This window comes from Ammospiza nelsoni, chromosome 11, assembly GCF_027579445.1.
Source record: "Ammospiza nelsoni isolate bAmmNel1 chromosome 11, bAmmNel1.pri, whole genome shotgun sequence".
NCBI classification, from domain to species: domain Eukaryota; kingdom Metazoa; phylum Chordata; class Aves; order Passeriformes; family Passerellidae; genus Ammospiza; species Ammospiza nelsoni.
The window spans coordinates 16,622,519-16,641,079 of NC_080643.1; the positions used below are offsets into that span (position 1 = coordinate 16,622,519).

The 18,561-nt window shown below is 44.7% G+C and overlaps 2 protein-coding genes across 3 annotated transcripts in view; one reads left to right on the top strand and one right to left on the bottom strand.

Annotated features, from left to right (window-relative positions):
* Window positions 1-593: 593 nt before the first annotated feature.
* On the bottom strand, window positions 594-3,397 carry LOC132077987 (basic proline-rich protein-like). The gene is made up of 3 exons (XM_059479806.1): window positions 3,368-3,397; window positions 1,277-1,460; window positions 594-1,207 (listed from the first exon to the last, which is right to left on the bottom strand). Exons 1-3 carry the CDS (start codon window positions 3,395-3,397, stop codon window positions 594-596), a joined length of 828 nt encoding a protein of 275 aa, XP_059335789.1.
* The window catches only part of RAD54L2 (RAD54 like 2), a 68,825-nt gene continuing 51,079 nt past the window's right edge, over window positions 816-18,561 (top strand). For both annotated transcript variants that reach the window (XM_059479836.1, XM_059479834.1), the window contains exon 1: window positions 816-946. The gene's annotated coding sequence lies outside the window, so the exon portion shown is untranslated. The remainder of the gene's footprint in view (window positions 947-18,561) is intronic.

Here is an 18,561-nt window from a genome sequence, read left to right on the forward strand (position 1 = left end):
GTAACAGATGTAAACACAGAACTCAGGCTGCTGTGCAGGCTGAGCATCTTGGTGTGGTGTCAGCAGGGTGTCCTGGCAGTGACAGAGGCCATGGGCACACTGGGCTCTCACTCTGTGGGACCATAGCCAGCCCATGGAGATGAGCAAGGAACTCACCTTTTCCTCAGCCCTCATATCTGAAATGCTGCCTCCACTTCTGGATACCCCTGTTATGTGAGGCTTTGAATTGCAAAGAACCTTGGGGAGGCTGCAGAAAGGTTAGGGTTTAACAGGCTGAGGGAAGTGGGAATGTGGAGCTGGAGAAGGTTTGGATGGGCTCAGCGAGGGTTGCCAGTGCCTGTGGGCAGGGTTGGGAGGCAGCAGAGCCAGGCTCTGGCAGGAGAACAGGGTGAACATAAATGGGTCCTGTATCACTGAGTACGAGAAATAAAGTTCCCTCCTGTGAAGAACCCAGGCTAGAGCAGGGGCTCGGAGCGAGATGGGTTTTTATGCATGTGGAGGGCAGTAACCCTGAGGGGCCAAGGCCCGGAGCTAAGCTAAGCTCCTCATTGTCCCTGTCTGGAGCCTTAATGACCACGGGTCCCTGTGGCTAATTAGCCGCTTTCCGCGGGCGGTGGGGGGTTGCCCTTTGCAGTCTCTCTCCTCACAGCCCATGGCAGGGGCAGCAGCAGCCGGGGCCCCTCATCCCGCCCCATTTCGCTCCAGCCCCGGGACCCCGCGGGCCGGGGGGAACCTTTCTGCGCCCTGCGGAACCTTCGCGGCGGAGGCGCCTGTTGCTGCCCGGGGGACGAGGCGGGCGCTGCGACGGGGGGCGGCCCCGAGCGGCGGCGGAGCCCGAGGAGCGGCGGAGGCGGGAGGAGGCGGCGGGGCGGCCGCAGCTCCCGGAGCTCCCGGGGCGGCCGCAGCTCCCGGGGCCGCCGGGCCGCAGCCCCCGCCCGCCGCCCAGGTGAGAGCGCAGCGCTGCGGGGCCGCCGCCACAATGGGAGCGGAGCGGGCCGGGCAGGGCACGCCGGCGAAGGCCCGCCCGCCCCGCCGGGGGTGTGCGCGGGGTGCCCGCCCGGCCCGCGGTGGGCGCCGGCTGGGGGCGGCGGGGCAGCGGCCGCCGCGGTCCGAGGGGCCGGGAGCGACGCGGGGGTGGGAGGGCGGAGGGGCGGTGCTGCCGGGCCGCCCGGGGGGCGGGTCCCGGTGCGGGGCGAGGAGCCGGGGGCTGCGGGGCCGGGCCCGGGGCTGAGGCTGCAGCCGCCGCCGGGAGCGGGGCGGCCGGCCCGGGGCGCACCCGACCGAGCTTCGGGGCCTGAGCGGGGCTGTGGCTGTGGGGGAGCCGGCCGGGGGTGCGCTCGCCCCCCGTGGGGTGCCGGGGCTCCCGGGGGTCCGCCCGTGCCGGCAGCGCCGTGCTCACACGGAGGGGCCTGGCGGAGCCCGGGCACGGCCGCTGTCACGCTCTGCTGTGGCCCAGCGATCTGTGGGAGTGGTAAACACGGTCCGTGGGACTGCTAAACAGTCGTGCAAAGTCATAATTTATTGTCTGCGTGAGACTTGTTCGTGAGCCATGGAAGGGGAAGGCTCGGTGTGCCGAGCTGGTGCTGCTGATCCTGTTACCTCTCCTGTCCGGATCCCGCCTCCAGCTTTTTAACTTGCTCCCTCCGAGGATGGGTTTTGGGTGGCTGTATGTTTCAGTGCTCGCATTTGAGAGATGCTTGCAAACTCCATTGAAATCCCCTCCTGTCTCTTAGTCGATTGGTACAAAACTGGTGCCTTAAAAAGTTTACTACATCCCTCCAGTCTGTGTGCAGGTGGGGGAATTTTGATTTAAAAAACCAAAAAGAAAAACTCCAAACCCAAAACACTAAACAGGAAAAATCCAAACAGTAAAAGGAAGTAATAGTTCTTTTTTCCTTTTTTTTTTTTTTTTAATGCTAATAAGATGGTTACATTTGCTTGTCTTTATAACTGTTAACATTGGATATCCTTTGTATGGTTATGCAAGCATCATACTTGGTGAATAATCACTTAGCCTGTAGGAAATCACTGCAGAAACTTCTGTGTTGGTTTGAGATGTTCTGCTGCCTGGTTGAAGGTGGTAGCTCCCCTTCCTGACTTAGAGTAATGGGCCTTGTCAGTGGTCTCTAGGTGCTTCAATGCAGAATCAATTAATTTAGAGTAACAGCCTTTGTTTAAGTAGCTCTGCTCTAGGGGCAGCAGCACCCAGCAGAAGAATAAAAACAAAGCAGTCTGCTTAGACCACTGCAGGTGCTCCTGGTGGGAGCTGCCATGGTTTTGGTTTGCTGGCTTTTTTTCCCAGGTGTGGAGCTGTAGACTCTGAATATACAGAGAGAACAACACAGCTTCTCACCCTGTGCCTTAGCAGCATCAGAATGTAGGGGTTGTTCCTTAAGCGCAGGTGCTGAATGTGAAATTTTCAAGAAATAGACAGTTGCTACTTTAAGGAAGAGCTGTTGTGAATATGTGACATTTTCTACCTCGGAGTAAACACCACCTTCTCCTAAAAAAGCTCTGAATGTTTAGGCACTGGGTTCCACTTGTTCTGCACTCAGTGGTAACTTCTGACCTCTACAATCTCTTGGAATTCCAGATTAGATACTCAAGGCGATTGCGGATCCTGGGCGGGAACCTGTGCTCTTGTGAGGAGATGAACCAAACAGCAAGGGTTTTATCTCCTCTCAACAGTGGTAGCATTTTAATGAAGATTTGAAAGGTATAACCTGGCATAGTAAATCTGTAGCAGGACATTGTGGTGTTCTCTGGGATCCAAGTTGACATTGGGAAATAATTCTGACTGGAAAGGGCCTCAGGAGGTGTCTACTCCAACCTGCTGCCTAAAGTGAGATGTACACCAAGCTCAGACCAGGACTTTGTTCATTCAGGTCTTAAACCCTCTGAAGACAAAGGTTTGTCAGTTTCTGTGTCCTTGCTCTGGTGCTTGACTGTCCTCACCAGGAAAGGAAAGGCCTTTTCTCTGGGTCAGGTCACACCTGCACCATTGCAGTTTGTGTCTGCTGTCCTGCTGTGTGCCCCTGTGCACAGACCCCCTGGAGGTCCAGCAGATCTGCTGTCAGCTCCCCAGAGCCTTTTCTTGTGCAGTCTGGATCTCCCACAGCCTCTCCTCACACAGCTTTGTCCCTCTGAGCATCTCTGTGCCCCTCCACCAAGCCCACTCTGGTTGATCAGTGCCTGGTATGTACTGGGGGTGCCCAGAACTGCCTGTGCTGTTTGCAGTGGCTCTGAAAAGTGCTGAGTGCCAGGGAGCCCTGGTTTCCCTGGGTCAGGGGGCTGTGCTCCTGCTGGTACAGCCCAGTGCTTCATCTCCTGTGTGCAGGGATGTATTTGTAGCACTGATGTCCCTCACCCTGCTGCCACACAGCTCTGCAAGCCTCATTCGTGGGTACACACATGTCACATCACATCACACCCCCTGCAGCACTGAGCAGCACTTGTTCCATCCTTCTCCACATGTTCCAGTTGTCACTAGTACGACTCTTGGCTCCCTGGCTCCCTTTCTTAGGTCTTCTGTTGTCACAGGTATCCTGAGTTCCCAGCTGACAGGCCTGTTGCCTTGCCTTCACTTTGTTTCTCAGGATTTTGTCCTTTGAAACACTTCTTGAAGATGTATCCAGTCACTGAGCTAGGATGGGAGTGGCAAGCTTTTCCCATGGGGATGGAGTTGAATCCTTGTGATCAAATCCAGAATGTAACAGTGCAGGAGGTGTGCTTTCAAACATGGTGAAAATGGGTATCAGTTGAATGAAAGTTGGGTACAAGGTTTTTAAGAATGCTGTTAGTTACCATACAACAATGTTCCTGTAATTTCTCTGGATTTGTTTCCATCAGGTGCCAGAAGTTTTTGGGAGACAATACCCTGTGGGATAATATTCTCTGCTAACAAAGTCTCTTATTTTAAACCCAGTTCTCCAGAACTTAGCTCCTGCAGAGGTTAAGTACTGTTTACTATTCCTAGATCCTTGGTACAAATATAGTTTTGAGACATGTTTTCTGCTTACACGAAGTAATTTCTGCATTATATTTACCTGATTGTTGAGTTTATTACAGCTGAAATTGTTTCAGAGAGTGCTCATCTCAAGACAAGAATTTGTTGTGTTTGAGCAGTATTTTAGCCATATGAAAATAATTTACAGAGAGCTGGGGTATAGAGAGCTCTGCCACCCAAATCAGTGCTTATTGAGTAATTTTGCCAGCACAGAAGAAGACTTGTGTAGAATCTGATATTTTCGCATTTTGAAACAATGAGTGAAAATTGTGTTTTTTGTTAACTTTTAGAAACCTCACCTTTAATTTTTAGGGCTTTATGCTTATTAAGAAACAATCTTAAAGAGGAAGGGGAATGATGAAATAATAAATAATCCTTTGTTGTTTGAGAAAGGGACAGAATTAGCTGATGAAATCAAGTGTCATTATATGGTGGGAGAAGAAAGAAGGTGGAATTACAGGACCTAGCTTCTTGCTGGTATGAGAAGGTAAAATTTGTTGAATAGGAACCTTTAAAAGCTGGTTGAGTTTCTGAGAATGTGGTGGTATTGTTTTGTTGTTTGTTTTTTTTAAGTTATCATGTTTTAGAACCAGCTGGCTGGTGGCATGCCATTCTAAATAATAGTGAGTTATTGATCAGTATTTTGTATGTGATAACCAGCAAATGCCAACTGCACATTTGCTGAAAATTGGTATACCTGAAGTTGAAACAAATTTTGAGGGGGAATAGAAAGGTGAAAAAAGTATATATTGCTTTCATTCATGCAGATGTAAAACTACATAAGAATATCAATAAGATTTGTTACTTAGAAAAATATCTCAAGGTATAGAAAATAACCTTTCAGAAATTCTTAAAGGTCAGATGCACTATTGACTCAATTTCTGCCTGATGTGGAGTAGCAGCATTTCTGTGCATTCCTGTGAGCAAGGCTGATTCAGTGCTATTGCAATCTCAGAGCAGCTGCAGTAATTGAAATCTTGCTCTTACTCAGTGGTAATGCTGGAGTTGGGGTCAGTCTGACACCTCCAAAAATCTTGTGGCATTTCAAAGGTGTCTGTGACTCACTTGAAGTGTTACATCCATCACTTAGAGCTCATAGCAGCTTTTTCATTGTGCTCTAAAACCTGCAAGTGGGAGCAGTGATTTGAAGCCCTCTGGGGTGGCCTGTCAGCTTGTCCCAAAGCTGCTGTTCTGAAGGTGTATCTGCAAGTTGGAATGCACAAAGAAAGAAAGGAAGAATGATCCAAGTTTGGTGTTAGTGACAGTCAGTTATTCAAGCATTGGGAAAGATGTAAAGGCTGGTAGGCACTTGTCTGGAGGAAATATTGATCCTTGTGCTGGGGAAAAGTGCTGCATAACTTCATGACTAAAGATCTCATTCAAAGATGCAGAAATCTTTAGGGGAAGACCTTTAGCCAGTTGCTTTGAAACCAGGCTGAAGAAATCTGTTTGATGCAATCAGTGCAGCTTGTGGTATGAACACAGAGTGCAGCATTCAGACCATACAGACTGTGCCCTATACTCCTGCCCTAAATCCTAAGAGGAATTTCTGAGCTGCAAAGTGCAACTACCATTTGCTTCTTGGGCACCTCTTTGAAGCAGAGGAGAGTTGATGAGATGAACTAGCTGCTTGCTGGTATGACTTTAATTACTCTCTCCTCCTTTTCTTCACAGGGACACACAATGGTACTGGTAGGAGCTAGCCAAGAATTGAGCATATTAGCAAAATTTCTCTTCTGCCACTGTAACTGTTTCTATGCTGGTGGATGGCAGATAAGTAGAAAAGCAAAGGTGGAAAAGCTCACCATGCCCACGTGCTTTCCTGGGTTACAAATACATTGAAACTTACACCAAACCAGGAGGACTTTGGTCGACTCAAGTGCAAAACAACATGCTTTATATAAGAGAGGCACTAAACTTATAAAAGCAATTAAAGGGGTTTTGTAGTGATTTGGCAGAAAACTTTACTCTGGTGTTCTCTGTGTCAAACCAGCTTGATCTAATTACCCAAGAAGTGGAGCTGTGCAAGGGCAGAATTGACCAGCAGAAATGCAGAACCTGGCTGGTCGGGTAGAAGGGGCTTGTAGGGCAACCACAGGATAAGAAGGAATTTAAACACAGTAGAAGTACCATAATTTTGACTTGTACTATCTTCTCTTCACAGTGAAGGTTTTTATCTAAAATTCTTGTGAAGAGAACTTTTCTAGCCCAACAGAACTAGGGAAATGACATTTTAGAGACATGGTAATTCAATCAAAGATTTTCTCCAGTCTTACCCAGAACATCAGCATCAGTGAAATGTGGGTTATTATATTTGGAGTTGTTGAATCCAGAATAAATAGGTTGTTAAAATGTATTGATCTTATGTGAATTGCTCTAGCTGTTTGTTGCTGATACAACAACAACAAACCAAACCCCAAACCAAGCAAAATCTGTGCACCTGTCCAAGCCTGGGAGTGGATAGTGGAGCACAGGTGCTCCAGCTGCCTGCTGAGTCAACATGGGAAATGGAATGTTGTTCCAAAAGGAATTGATTGAGGAGGGCTGCTGGTGGGATTTACTCAAAATTAGTGAAGCAAAAGAGACTTTGTTACGTGGCTGGGGAGTAGCAGTGCTCTGGAAGATCAAAAAATTCTAATTAAATCTCTTGTATCAAACACATACTTACAAATGGGATTTGTGTGGTAATTGTATTCCCATGACTGCTTCAGTCAGTGAGGGTGTTGTTGAAAAGTGAATGTTGTTCAACAGATACAGTTTCATGTGTGATCTATGAGTCAACAACTGGATTAAAAACAGTGGATGTGGAAAATAGAATGTGAATGGAAGATTTTTTCAGGGATTTATAGTAGGTCCAGAGCTTTGTAGTAATTTTGTCAGTGGCCTGGAAGAAAACATGAAATTAGAGCTATTCAAATTTGTGGATTATGTAAAGGTTGTGCCTGAGTGGTGAAGCATGAAGAAGGAGCAGCAGCTGTACAGTGTCCTCTGAGTTGTTTGGGTAACTGGGTTTAATATGGCCAAATGTTTTTATAGAGCTGGGGCATGTTATGCATGTTATGGGAAAGACTGGAGGCTGTAGGTTTAGAATACAGAATTGTGCTTCCAGAAACCAGTGACCTTGGAAAGGATGGCAGGAGAAGAGCAGATATATGGCAGTGAGTCCTCAGAGCTTAAAATAAGCTAATTAATTTTTAAATACTAACGTACATTTATAATAACAGGAAATACTGAATGAGGACAGAGAGGTGAAATCAGTTGCAGAGTATTTTGACAAGGTTTAATGTTGGTGTTTTTAAAGAGATGTTCAAAGACAAGAAAGATGTAGTGTTCAATGTTATTTCAGGGATTAAACTGCTCATTATAAAACTTTTTCTTGAACTGCTCAATCGGTTTAGCTTATCAGAAGGTATTTAAAAGTTTCTCAATTTTCTTTGGGCAGAATAGGCTGTGTACCAAAGGCTCTTTAATTTAATGGGAAAAGATACAATAGCAGCCAGTGCCTGGAAGTTAAAAAGATTATTTCAAATTAGGAAAGAGGCACAGATTGTTAACAGTGAATGTGATTAACCACTGGAGACATTAGAAAGATGCTTATAAGTATTAAGGAAAATCAGGATGTCTCAATCTCCAGAAGTCATCAAGTCAGGATGGAGTTTCATTTGGAAGATCTGGGTGAGGAAATGCACTGTAAATGGATGAGTGTACCTGCCACCACACAAGTGCAGGGGCATTGGCACTTGCTAAACAGATCTCACCCAGTGTCCAGACTCTTCCTGCACATGCTAGAGTCACTCACAGGATCTGGTGGTGGTGGTTGTTCTCTTACAGCACTCCTTTCAATCTATTGAGTGTATATTTTCTCTTGAGGGAATTAATGTGCTTGTATATACCATGTACTTAAATGAAATCAAATATTTGTGATCTTTTTTTTTTGGGAACCACTGTCATTTTTGGTGATGGGCAGAGGAAGGGGCTGTATGTGGAAGGATGGGTGGCTATTTCATTTCCTGAAGAGGTTGGAATATCTTCCCCAGTATTCTTCCTCCAAAAAATCCTCATAATATGCTCTGAAGATGTTCTCCCCAGTAGTGAGTAGTCTTTACATTCTGTAGAAATTGATTTTTCAATGGGGGAATAAATTGCATGTGCTCTTCCTGGCAGAGGTAGCTGGGTGTGCATGCATAAGGATGCTGTGCCTTGTGTGTCTCTGGTAGTATGAAATCAGTGTGTCCTTTGTCCAGCAGAGGAATGGTTCTACTGTGTTCTGTCTGCCAAAGCAGTGAAGGATGCAGAAAGGAAAAATCCATGGGTCGTCTCCTGCCTTGGCCATTAGGGAGATTACTGGCTGTCTGTGGATTCTCTGTGGTCAGTGGGTTTGGGATGTTTTCCTAAACACTTCTGGAAGCACACTGGAAGCAAATCTGGCTGTGACAGCAGCTTGTGCCTGGTAGGCACCTTTGCAGACATCCTGATCCTTTCCCCATCACAGGATGGGTGCGTGCCCAGTCATGTGTCAGGGCAAGGGCCGTGGGAAATGCAGGAGCTGGATGCTCTGCCCATGGCAGATTGTCCTGGGTGGCCTTCCCCAGGCACCCCCTCAACTCCTGCAGAGAATGTGTGCCCACACCAGCCCTTGTTCCAGCAAGCATCAGATGTAATCTGTCTGTTCAGGACATCTGGGTTTGGGGAAGGGTCAGCACTCTAAGAAGGGACTTCCTTTATCACTGAAGGAGGCTGTCCTGCTGACCTTGGAGCATTTTCCAGCCACGTGTTATGTTTTCCCCTCTAAGTCTTATTATTTTGGCAAGGTCTTGTATTCTTCTTTTTGCACTCCTGGGCTGGCCTGTGCAGGAAGACTTAGAGGTAAATCCTTCTGTTGAGGGAAGTTGTTTATCTTTCAATTTCCTTGCAGCTTGGAGGGGGTGTGTCTCCTCTGCGTTTCTTCCTCTCCTTTCTGTTATCTTGTCTGACCCATTTTGCTGACAAAGAGAAGGAAGGCAGTGAAGAGAGACAGAAGTGGTTATAAGTAAACAGTTTCTTTACCTTCCCTCCCTCCCCACAATGTTCTTCTGGATTCTCTTTGCAGTTGCTTTATGCAGGGAACATTGAAGGTGAACAGAGTTAATTGTTGGGGAGTCTGTATAAGATTTTGGGGATTGGAGGAGATTGTAGAACTCAGGAGATAAGGATTTCAGATTTTAAAATTTAATTTGGCTTTAATGTGCTAGAATTCCTCCTGTATCCAGTATCAGACAGGGATCTTTGTAATGGTTGCTGAGAGGACCTGTCACTTCTCACTTTTATCACAGCTTGACTGTGACAATATTTAGTATAAGCTATGGAATGTGGAAAAGTTTACCTGTGGCCTGGGTCAGAAAATTGAGACCCACAGCAGTGGTCTCTGAGTGGCAACTGCATTCCTGTAAGAAGAAAGGATAGGAGAAGACTTTGAGGACCTCATGCCTAGGGTGTTTGTGTCTCCCTGAGCAGTTTGGGTGAAGTTCAAGTGTTGGGTGAAACAAACACAAAGCAAGTACAGGGGATGTGCAGGAGAGGCTACATACACCCATATGGCCAGATTTATGGCCAGATCCTCACAGTGGATCTTGGTTGCATTTTGGGGAAAGGTCTATGTTCTAGGACAGCCCAGGAATATCTACTTATCCCAAACATAATAAGATACAGCAAGAAAATGAAGAAAGGCAGAGGGCTAAAGAAAGTGATTCTCTTATTCAAGTAGTAAAAATCAGCCCTTGATCTCAGGAAGGGGGAGGTCATTATGGCCAAAGTAAATTCCTCTTGTGGAGTTCAAGAAATTACCCATTTGTTCTCATGGTACAGATTGCATCACTTCCCTTTATCACTCATAGAGGTGTTCCTTTAACAAGTCCCCCTGAGTGCATTTCGGAGGGGACATGTCCTGATCCAGAGAAATTTCTGTCAGTGCAGGTTACCAGTGTCTCAAGGTTGGGACAGCTTATCTTCCCGTTCCCTAAAACAGCTTATCCTGCCTTTTCTGGTGCCCTCATGGAAGGACCTCTTTACAGAGGCTCTCACTAAGATGCTGCATGCCAAGGATTTACATGAGGAGGTATATTTTGCTTTGAGCTTTGGGCAGTTTAAGAGTATTTGCTGTGGGGAGAGAGATGTGCACAGCAAGGATGTCTGACTGCATGATGTACTTTATACTTCTGTGCTTTGAGTGGCAATTGCATTGGTTTTATCAATTGAATAAGTCCAGCAAAATGAAGTTCAGAACCAGTTTACACAAACCACATAGTAATTCCTTGATTACTCAAAGAGAGACAATTGAGAAGATTGTCTCACCTTGGCTACATGCACCATCATTTGGGCTGGAGTTTTGAAGGTAAGGAAGCTTTATCACAAGGACCATCTCACTTTCTTAGATAGAAATGCTGTCTGTCCCCTGCACTGGAGCAGTGTCTGGCTGCTTAGAGCATGGCCTTGGTGACAGTGACTCCAGCTTGATCAGCCCACACTCAGGGCTGCATGTTCTCACTCTCTCACTGCTTGTTTTTTCCTTTTGTGCCCACAAAGCTGTTCATGCAACTTTGTGGTAGATCACATTTGGGAACTGAATTTTGCTTCCTGGTGGGTTTTCAGCTGAATCAGATTGCTGTCCAGCCACACAGAGGGGTTGTGCTGGCATGGTGTGGGAGCAGTGTGTGAGTTGGGAAAAGAGCAGCTGCTGCAGAAAATGTGTTCGAGGCCTGGGAGGCTGCAGTCAACAAGAGGGAAAATGGGTAATTTAATCAAGGCCAAATGTTTATTACCCTTCTGGTGCCTGTGAAATCTAAAAACTCTCTGTCAGTGTCAAGGCACGTCTCTGTCTCTGTAATTGGTGGGTTTATCATCAGAGTTTGGTTGCCATCTTCTGTTTAGTGTGCTTTTTTATTCATGTCTTTGCATTTATTATTTGCATCATTCTCTGATGGAAGCAAAAGTAACAGCATTCCCAGTGTAATGTTACTGCCCAGAGGTTTGATTACCCTTGCAGCATTGCTCCTTAACACTTGTGTGAAAAGGCAGCTGGCTGTGGCTTCTCCTTTCCTGAATTAGTGCAAAAGCTGTATATTCCTTCCTTAGTACAAGTGCCTGGGTTAAGGAATGCACCTCAGCAGCCAAACTTCCAGGCACAGGAAGTAAGGAAAATCAGCTTGCTTTTGTAGGGGATGCTGGGGTGGAGGAGATAGCAGGAACAAAGAATATTTTCTTAAATTGAGAAGTTGTTGTAGGAGCGGTGACATCAGTTGGATTTTAAGTTCCTTGTCCGTAGGTGTCAAGGAATTTAGAGAACAGGACCAAGAAATAAACTTTACAAGACCAGTGCCTTTTTGTGCTCAGCTATGAAGTGTAACACAGGCTCTAAATAGGGAGCAACAGCTGCCTTGAAAGCTGGGTGTCAAGGTGGTTGTTGCATGGAATGGAGAAGATTTAGAATTGAAGCAGTGCATTTAAGATCAGATGTTTGGGGAAAAGCTGTTATCCTAGAAGAGAAAAATTTTTTCCTAATTTTTCCCTCAGTTTTGGTATGTAATCCTCTTATCTCTGGAGAAGAATTTCTTCGGGAAGCTGCTTTTTTTTTGGTGGGGGGAGTTCCTTATTCTGGACAATGCCTAGTAAGATTTACCCTAGCCAGCATTTTTAAGTTTCTGTCAACCATAGCTTCACATCCTGTTCTCCAATGAATGGGAATAGTTCAGGTCTGGGTCTGAATTTGTTTATTTTATAGTGACAATAGTCAACTGCTTGAGAGAAGTAAGACCCAGATAATGAGTAGAGAACACTGGAGAAGAGGGTGATCTGCTTAGTCATACAGACTCTGTAAAAAAATGTCTTTTTTTTTTCTCCCTAACAAAAAATTGTTTAGAGGTGCCTTTTCCTTCCTTCTGTACTTACCATAGCACTCACAAAAAAGCAAGAGAGGAGATCTTATATTTCAATTAAATCAATACTTCTGGTCAGTGAAATGCTTATTTTAACAGAATGAGATACTCTGCCTCTTTGTGAACATCTATCCCTTTATTTTAATGAGAAAGTCTTTAACTTTTGTCATCTGCCTCCTTCATTCCTAGCAAGGGGACAACTATGAATGAAGTTGATTGAGATTTTACAGCATTGCCAGTAAATCTCCTTTGGAAGTGCAATGTAATTAGTTTTCTCTGTTAAAGAATGCTGGTAACTGTACCCAAAATCTCCCATCAAGATAAGAGCTGTAGTTACAAAAATTTCTTATTTCAGCCTAAATCAATAATAATCAAGAATTTCTCCAATAGATGAATGAACAAGTTCAGTTAATGACTGGGCAAAAAAACTGGCCAAGCCCAGAGCAGTGGAGAATGGTTCCACATCCAGCTGGGTACATGTGGGGTTCCCCAGAGTTTGGGATTGGGGTCACACCTATTCAACATCTTTCTCAGTTACTTGGATGAGGGGATCAAGGGCACCCTCACTGAGTTTGTAGGTGACACCAGTGTGGGCAGGAGCATTGATCTCCTGGAGGGCAGGAAGGCCACAACAACCCCCTGCAGCACTGCAGGCTGGGGCAGAGGGCCTGGAAAGCTCCTGGCAGGAAAGGACCTGGGGCACTGCTCAGCAGTGGCTGAAAATGAGCCCAGGTGGCCAGGGAGGTCAGTGGCACCTGGCTTGTACCAGCACTGGTGTGACCAGCAGGATCAGGGCAGTGACTGTCAGTGACTGTCCCCCGTGCTGGGCACTGCTGAGGCACCTCAAATCCTGGGCTCCTCACAACAAGAAAACCATTGAGATGCTGGAGCTTCTCCAGAGAAGGGAAGGGAGCTGAGGAAGGGTCTGGAGCTCAGGTCAGATGAGGAGCAGCTGAGGGGGCTCAGCCTGGAGGAAAGGGGGCTCAGGAGGGACCTTATTGCCCTGTGCAGCTCCCTGAGAGGAGGCTGTAGCCAGGTGGGGGTTGGTCTCTTCTCTCAAGGAATGAGCAACAGGATAAGAGAAAATGGTCTCAGGTTCTGCCAGGGAGGTTTATATTGGATATTAGGCAAGATTTCTTCATTGGATGGGTTGTCAAGCATCAGGACAGGCTGTTAGGGAAGTGCTGAGGTCACCAGCCCTGGAGGGATTTAAAAGATGTGTCAGTGTGGCACCTGGACACATGGCTTAGTGGTGAGCCTGATGGTGCTGGGTTAGTGCTTGGACTCTATGCTCTTAGAGCTCTTTTCCAACTCAAACAGTTCTTTGATTCAAGACTAATAATTCAATAATCTAATAATTGAAAAGTTAATAGTTATGAGGCAAGACATTCCATTTCTGTTGTATTTGGAGAGGAAACAGCATCTGAGCATAGGGATGGTGCCTTCTTACGACACATGGTTGCCTTCACTTGGGATGGGAACAAGTCAAGAGGACACGAGAAGACCTGGCTTTCCTGCTGTTCCCTCTGTTCTGGCTCACTGGGCACAGCTGCCAGTCAGGCAGAATTTGCAAATGTTAAATGAGCTTTGGTAGAAGAAGTGGTCATTTGGGGAAAGCACTTGACTGAGACTCACTCTTAACTTTGAGAGAAAGAATACCCAGAAGGTTGTGGGTTTTGGCTGCATCACAGCCGAGTGCTCTTTGTCATTCTGCTTCTGAATCTTGGAAATGTAATATTTTGGATTCTGTGTGGGTATGAATATACAGTATTGTGTGTTTGGTAAGAACAAGTACTGCAATAGACATTGCTAGCATTTACAAAAGTTAAGTCAATTTATACACTTGGGAGGTAGTGACATTTTTACTCTAAAAGAGCTATGTTTGGTAGCCAGCAGCTACTTCTCTGGGTGGTTGTTGTGGTGCTTATTTGTCATATGGTATTTTACAGTAATTTGTTAATATATCCCTTTTCAGTTGCTCCTTCCTGGCTTAACACTGTGTGCTTGTGCTGGTTGGTAGCTAATATCCTGTTTTGCATGAATTGGGACAGGACAGTTGGATATGTTTACCAAAAGGGTATGGTGTCTCTCAGGATAGATTATCTTCTGCTAATATTTGTGTACCTCCTTAGCCCAGCTTGCATTGTGCTGCTTTTAAAGCTCTTTTGGAAGTAAACTCCAGTATGTAGAGTCATATACTCACAATTTTATAAGCTAAACATATAATATGCATATCGTGAGACTCATAGCTCTGTTTCTTTTGTGAAATAATATTTATTATCTCCATTGGGGTGATTTTTGTGTGTATCCAAATGATCCCCTCAGCAGTGTGTTGGGTTATTCATGCTCTGTGGGGAGAGACAGTAAGCTGCATTCTTTTCCCTTTCAGGCCTGTCCAAACCATTGGGAAGTTTTCAGCCAGCAAAGCACAACCAAAGTGGTGCTTCCATTACTAAGGACAGAACCACAGGAGGCTCTTTCTTCCAGTTGCTTTCCATGTGAGCTGCCTATAGTGTCAGTGTTATTAAAGCAGATGTATTTGTGCAGGATAGATAAGGATCAGTGTAAGTGTTTTATTTTGACCTGATTAGTGGGAAAGGCAAAAGTCAAGAGGTTTTGGTTACTTTGTTCTCAAAACTAGCAGAAAAGTGGCACTTAAACATTAAGTTTTTTTCACCACTGTGCAATGTTGCAGGGAGGGAATGACTCTGAAAGAAGTTTCTGACAGTTTTTAATCCTTTAATGGATTTTTAATCTACGTTGGAATCCAATAAAAATTAGTTTAATGTCTGATTGCTTGGCAGCAAATTGGGTCTAACATATACTAATTGTCATATCACATGAGTTCAAAACTGTTTATTTCTATTTCCTCCTACTTTGGGATGATTTTTTTGGTTTTCCTCTTGTTTTTTCTCACGTTCAAGTTTCTTTGGTAAACTGTAGGTGGCATAAGTAATACTTCCTCATCCCTGGTGTAGTTATCACTGCTGGAGATGGGGTAGGGAATAAAGAGGAACAAACCTTTGTGGAATACTTCCTTTTTCTATAACTACAGAAACCAGAACCTCAGAACCTCACCAAACCTTTTCAGTCCAGTTTTGAAGAGGGAGAAGGATGAGGCATCAAAACCAAGCTCCCAGACCTGTGTGATTCTTTGTGCTGAAATGCAGACCTGTGACCCAAGGCCGAGTTAAGTTGTGTTGACTTTGTGGTGTGGTGATGCCAGTGTGTGATGTGAGTGGTGTCTGTCTCACAGGGGATGGTGGGCTGCCCTGGGCTGCTGCTGGTGGGAAAGCTCATTTCCTGAGCAGGGACACAGCTGAAGGCAGTGAATCATTCCCCTGTAAGGAAATGTGCTTCTCTGGGAGGCAAGGAGAGGAGTGTGTGTGGATGGGGTGGTACTGAGAAAATAGGATAAAATTAGACCTTTTAACATTTGGAAAATTTGCAGTTTTCCTCATCCTGCAAGATGAAAACATTGTTTATGAGCTATCCCAGTCTGTTTCTGAGGGATACCCTTCAAGGAGGTGAGCCATAGTGTTAGCATATCTCAATGACCAAAGCCACAGCTTGTCTTCAAAGAGTGACAGTGACTGTTCTTTCCTTGAGAGGGGAATAGCTCCGTGCCTTTCCACTCCTCTCTGTTCCACTGCTTCTGTTTATGTAATTTAGTCTTGATTTATTACATAACTTCTTCTCTGGCACCTATGTATGACAAGAGCTTAAATTCCAGAGGGATCTTCCAGTTATCTCTATCTTTCCTGCTTGGGAATTGGCTCACATCTTGACATAGTTTGGGTGTTCGTGAAGAGAAGGCTTGGCACACCTTTCCCTGAGCTGACTTTTCAAACTTATCTTTTGGAATTTGAGAATGGTTATCATTAATGCAAGGTAGGCAGGAATTTCCCAAATTAATCTGTTGGATAAAATGCATTGAATGTAATTTGGAATCCTGACACAGTGTGCCCTACTATTGAGTTTTCCCCACCATTTGAAATATTTTCTTAGGGTTTTACTCCTTACACAGGTCTTGGCTGTTTTTTCTGTAGCTGTAGCAGCATGGGCAAAACATGTAAAAACACATTCAAAAGTGGATTTTATATTGAAATGCTGTTTGCTTTGAAAGAAACAGTGATCAGGGAAGGAGAGTTTCTTTTAGCAGGTAATGCAAGTGCCATTTATATAGAATTTGACAAGTACAGATGGAGATTCTAAAAACATAGATGGAGATTCTGTGAAGTAAGAGAAATTTTTTGTTATTTTGTGATGGTGTTACTGCAGATGTCAGTAATTACTGGAAGCAAAACTGATCACATGCTTCTTACTTCAGGTAGCCTGAACTTTTATGCAGTAACAAACAAATTGCTGTTTTATGATGGTTCACTGGTGAGGCCATTTTGAGTATTTGAAAGGAGAGAGTTGACTTATAGGAAGTCAATTTCTGCTTTAATATGATTAAACAAAATTGCCCTTAGAAGCAACGCATCAGTGATCAGGCAAATAATTATATACCTATCTAGATATACATGTATAAATACAAACACAAAAACATTTGCCCTTTTCTGCTGGCTGTGTCCAGAGGTGAAGAACCTCGCAAAATCTGTGTGGAAGGGAGTGCTGGCATCTTATAGAGAGTTCAGGTTTTCTTTAAGGGTCACAAAACGTTTCCAGTGCTGGCAGTGGGGTGTTCCCAAATCCCTCCTGAGGTGCAGGAGAGAAGGGCCCTGTGGCTGCTCCCACAGCAGGTGGTGGATGCTCAGGTTGTGTAAGGAGCTGCAGATGCTGCCATTGACTCACGCTGGCTCTTTTTGTTCGGATCACAGTGGGAGCCAGGCCTTATGTAATGTTCATTGTCACATTCTCAGTGCTAGCACTGTCATGTCAGCAGAGGGGAAGGATTAGCTCTCCCTTTTCTTTCTTTATGGGTTGATTTTATGGGGTTTTTTATTGTTTTTTTTTTCCTTGTGTTGTTTTGTTTTTTTTTTTTTTTTCATTTCTCCCACACTTTCTTGCAGCAGCTTTTGTTGTTTGTGTTGTCAGGGAACAACCAGTTTCAGGCTGGTTTTAGTTTTGTGGTGCCTTTTTGGAGGAGGATTGTTAGCCTGGAGATAATAAAAGAGCAAGTCCTGCAACTCTCAAAACTGATATATGGATGTGTTTCTAAAAGCAATCTGTTATTTTTTTTTCTCTCAGTTCCTGTTCCCCACAAATCACAGTGGGCTCCTTAATACTCACATGCAGTGTGGGTGAAGACTAGATCCATTGTTCAATATTTATGTGGAATGGAGAGAAGCACACTTGCCTCCCTCAGAGGAGTGGTCCAGGACAAGCAGATGCTCCCCAATTTATGATTTCACAGGCTGCTTCTTTTTCCTTCAGTTTAATATTCCTATGGAGAACACATCAGTTAGAGGGGATCAATGCTACTTAGTTTGTTTGTGATTTGAACAAGATAAAATGAAGGAGAATTGTTTTCTTGCTTCCCAGCCAGCAGCCTGTGGCCACCAGTTAGCTGTGAGTCACAGCAGAGAAACTGCATAGCTGGACTCTCAACAGTCTCAGGCTGCAAAGGAAGAAGGGATTTAAATCACGAAGTATCAATTAAGGATGGCTTTAAATGCAACTTGGGGGGAATAAGTTTCTTTTGTTTTTTCAGGAAACTCTGCTTTGTTTAAAGCATATAGAGGTCTATTGTACTACTATAGTAAAACTGTTGGCTCATTTTTGAAAAAGATATTTATCCTTTTAGGTGATTCCCCTGATACCATTTTTTACATGATAATTTAATAGAGGTTTTAATATGTTGCATAATGTAAATTAGAGAAATTCTACTGTTTGTTAGAATCAAACTGTTCAAAACCACTAATCTTGGGTTATTTCTTACTAGATTTTGAAGTGGAACAGAGAACTATTAATTGTTATTTTGCAATAATATTGCAAGTTACCTCTTGCAAACTGTTACAAGACTTTTTGTCATAGAGAAGCTTAAGCTCATAGTTCCTTTATTCATGTAGTTGTGTGCTTTATGGTAATGTTCTGCTAGATACTGAAGGCTGCCTATGAGGTACCAAAATGGTGCTAGAAGTGGTCTGACACACAGATGAGATTTCCCCCAAGGAACCAGCAGTTACCCTCATACACATCCAGTTTGGAGTGTGTGTGTGTGAGCTGAGTGCATTGAGAGGAATCTTATGGCCCCAGTCAACCATTTTACTCTTTTGTTGCCCAACAAAAAAGAAAAACAGAAAAGGAGATTATTGTTGCCATAAAACATGACTGTGTAACAAACAGTGAAGAGTGTTATGCAGTACAGACTTAGAAAGATCTTTTTTTATTAAGATCTGTTTTATTTGTCTGTGCAAATCCTCTTGGGGTTTGCCAGGGTGCTTGATTCTGTTTCTATGGCCTGGCACTACAACGGCCAGTGTGAAGTCTTGGTTACAAAACAGGCTTTAAGGGACAAATCTTGATGAGTCCCAGATATTGGGCTTGGCTAGAGGTTGGAGAGGTGATGGAATCCTCTTTACTGTTCAGCACTGGAGCAGCATTAGTGTTAAACCTGCCCTTTCTGAAGGGATTTGTATGGGATGGTTGTGTACTCAGGAGTGAGCATGTCCTGTCCCTAAATCGCTTGTGTTGTAGTGG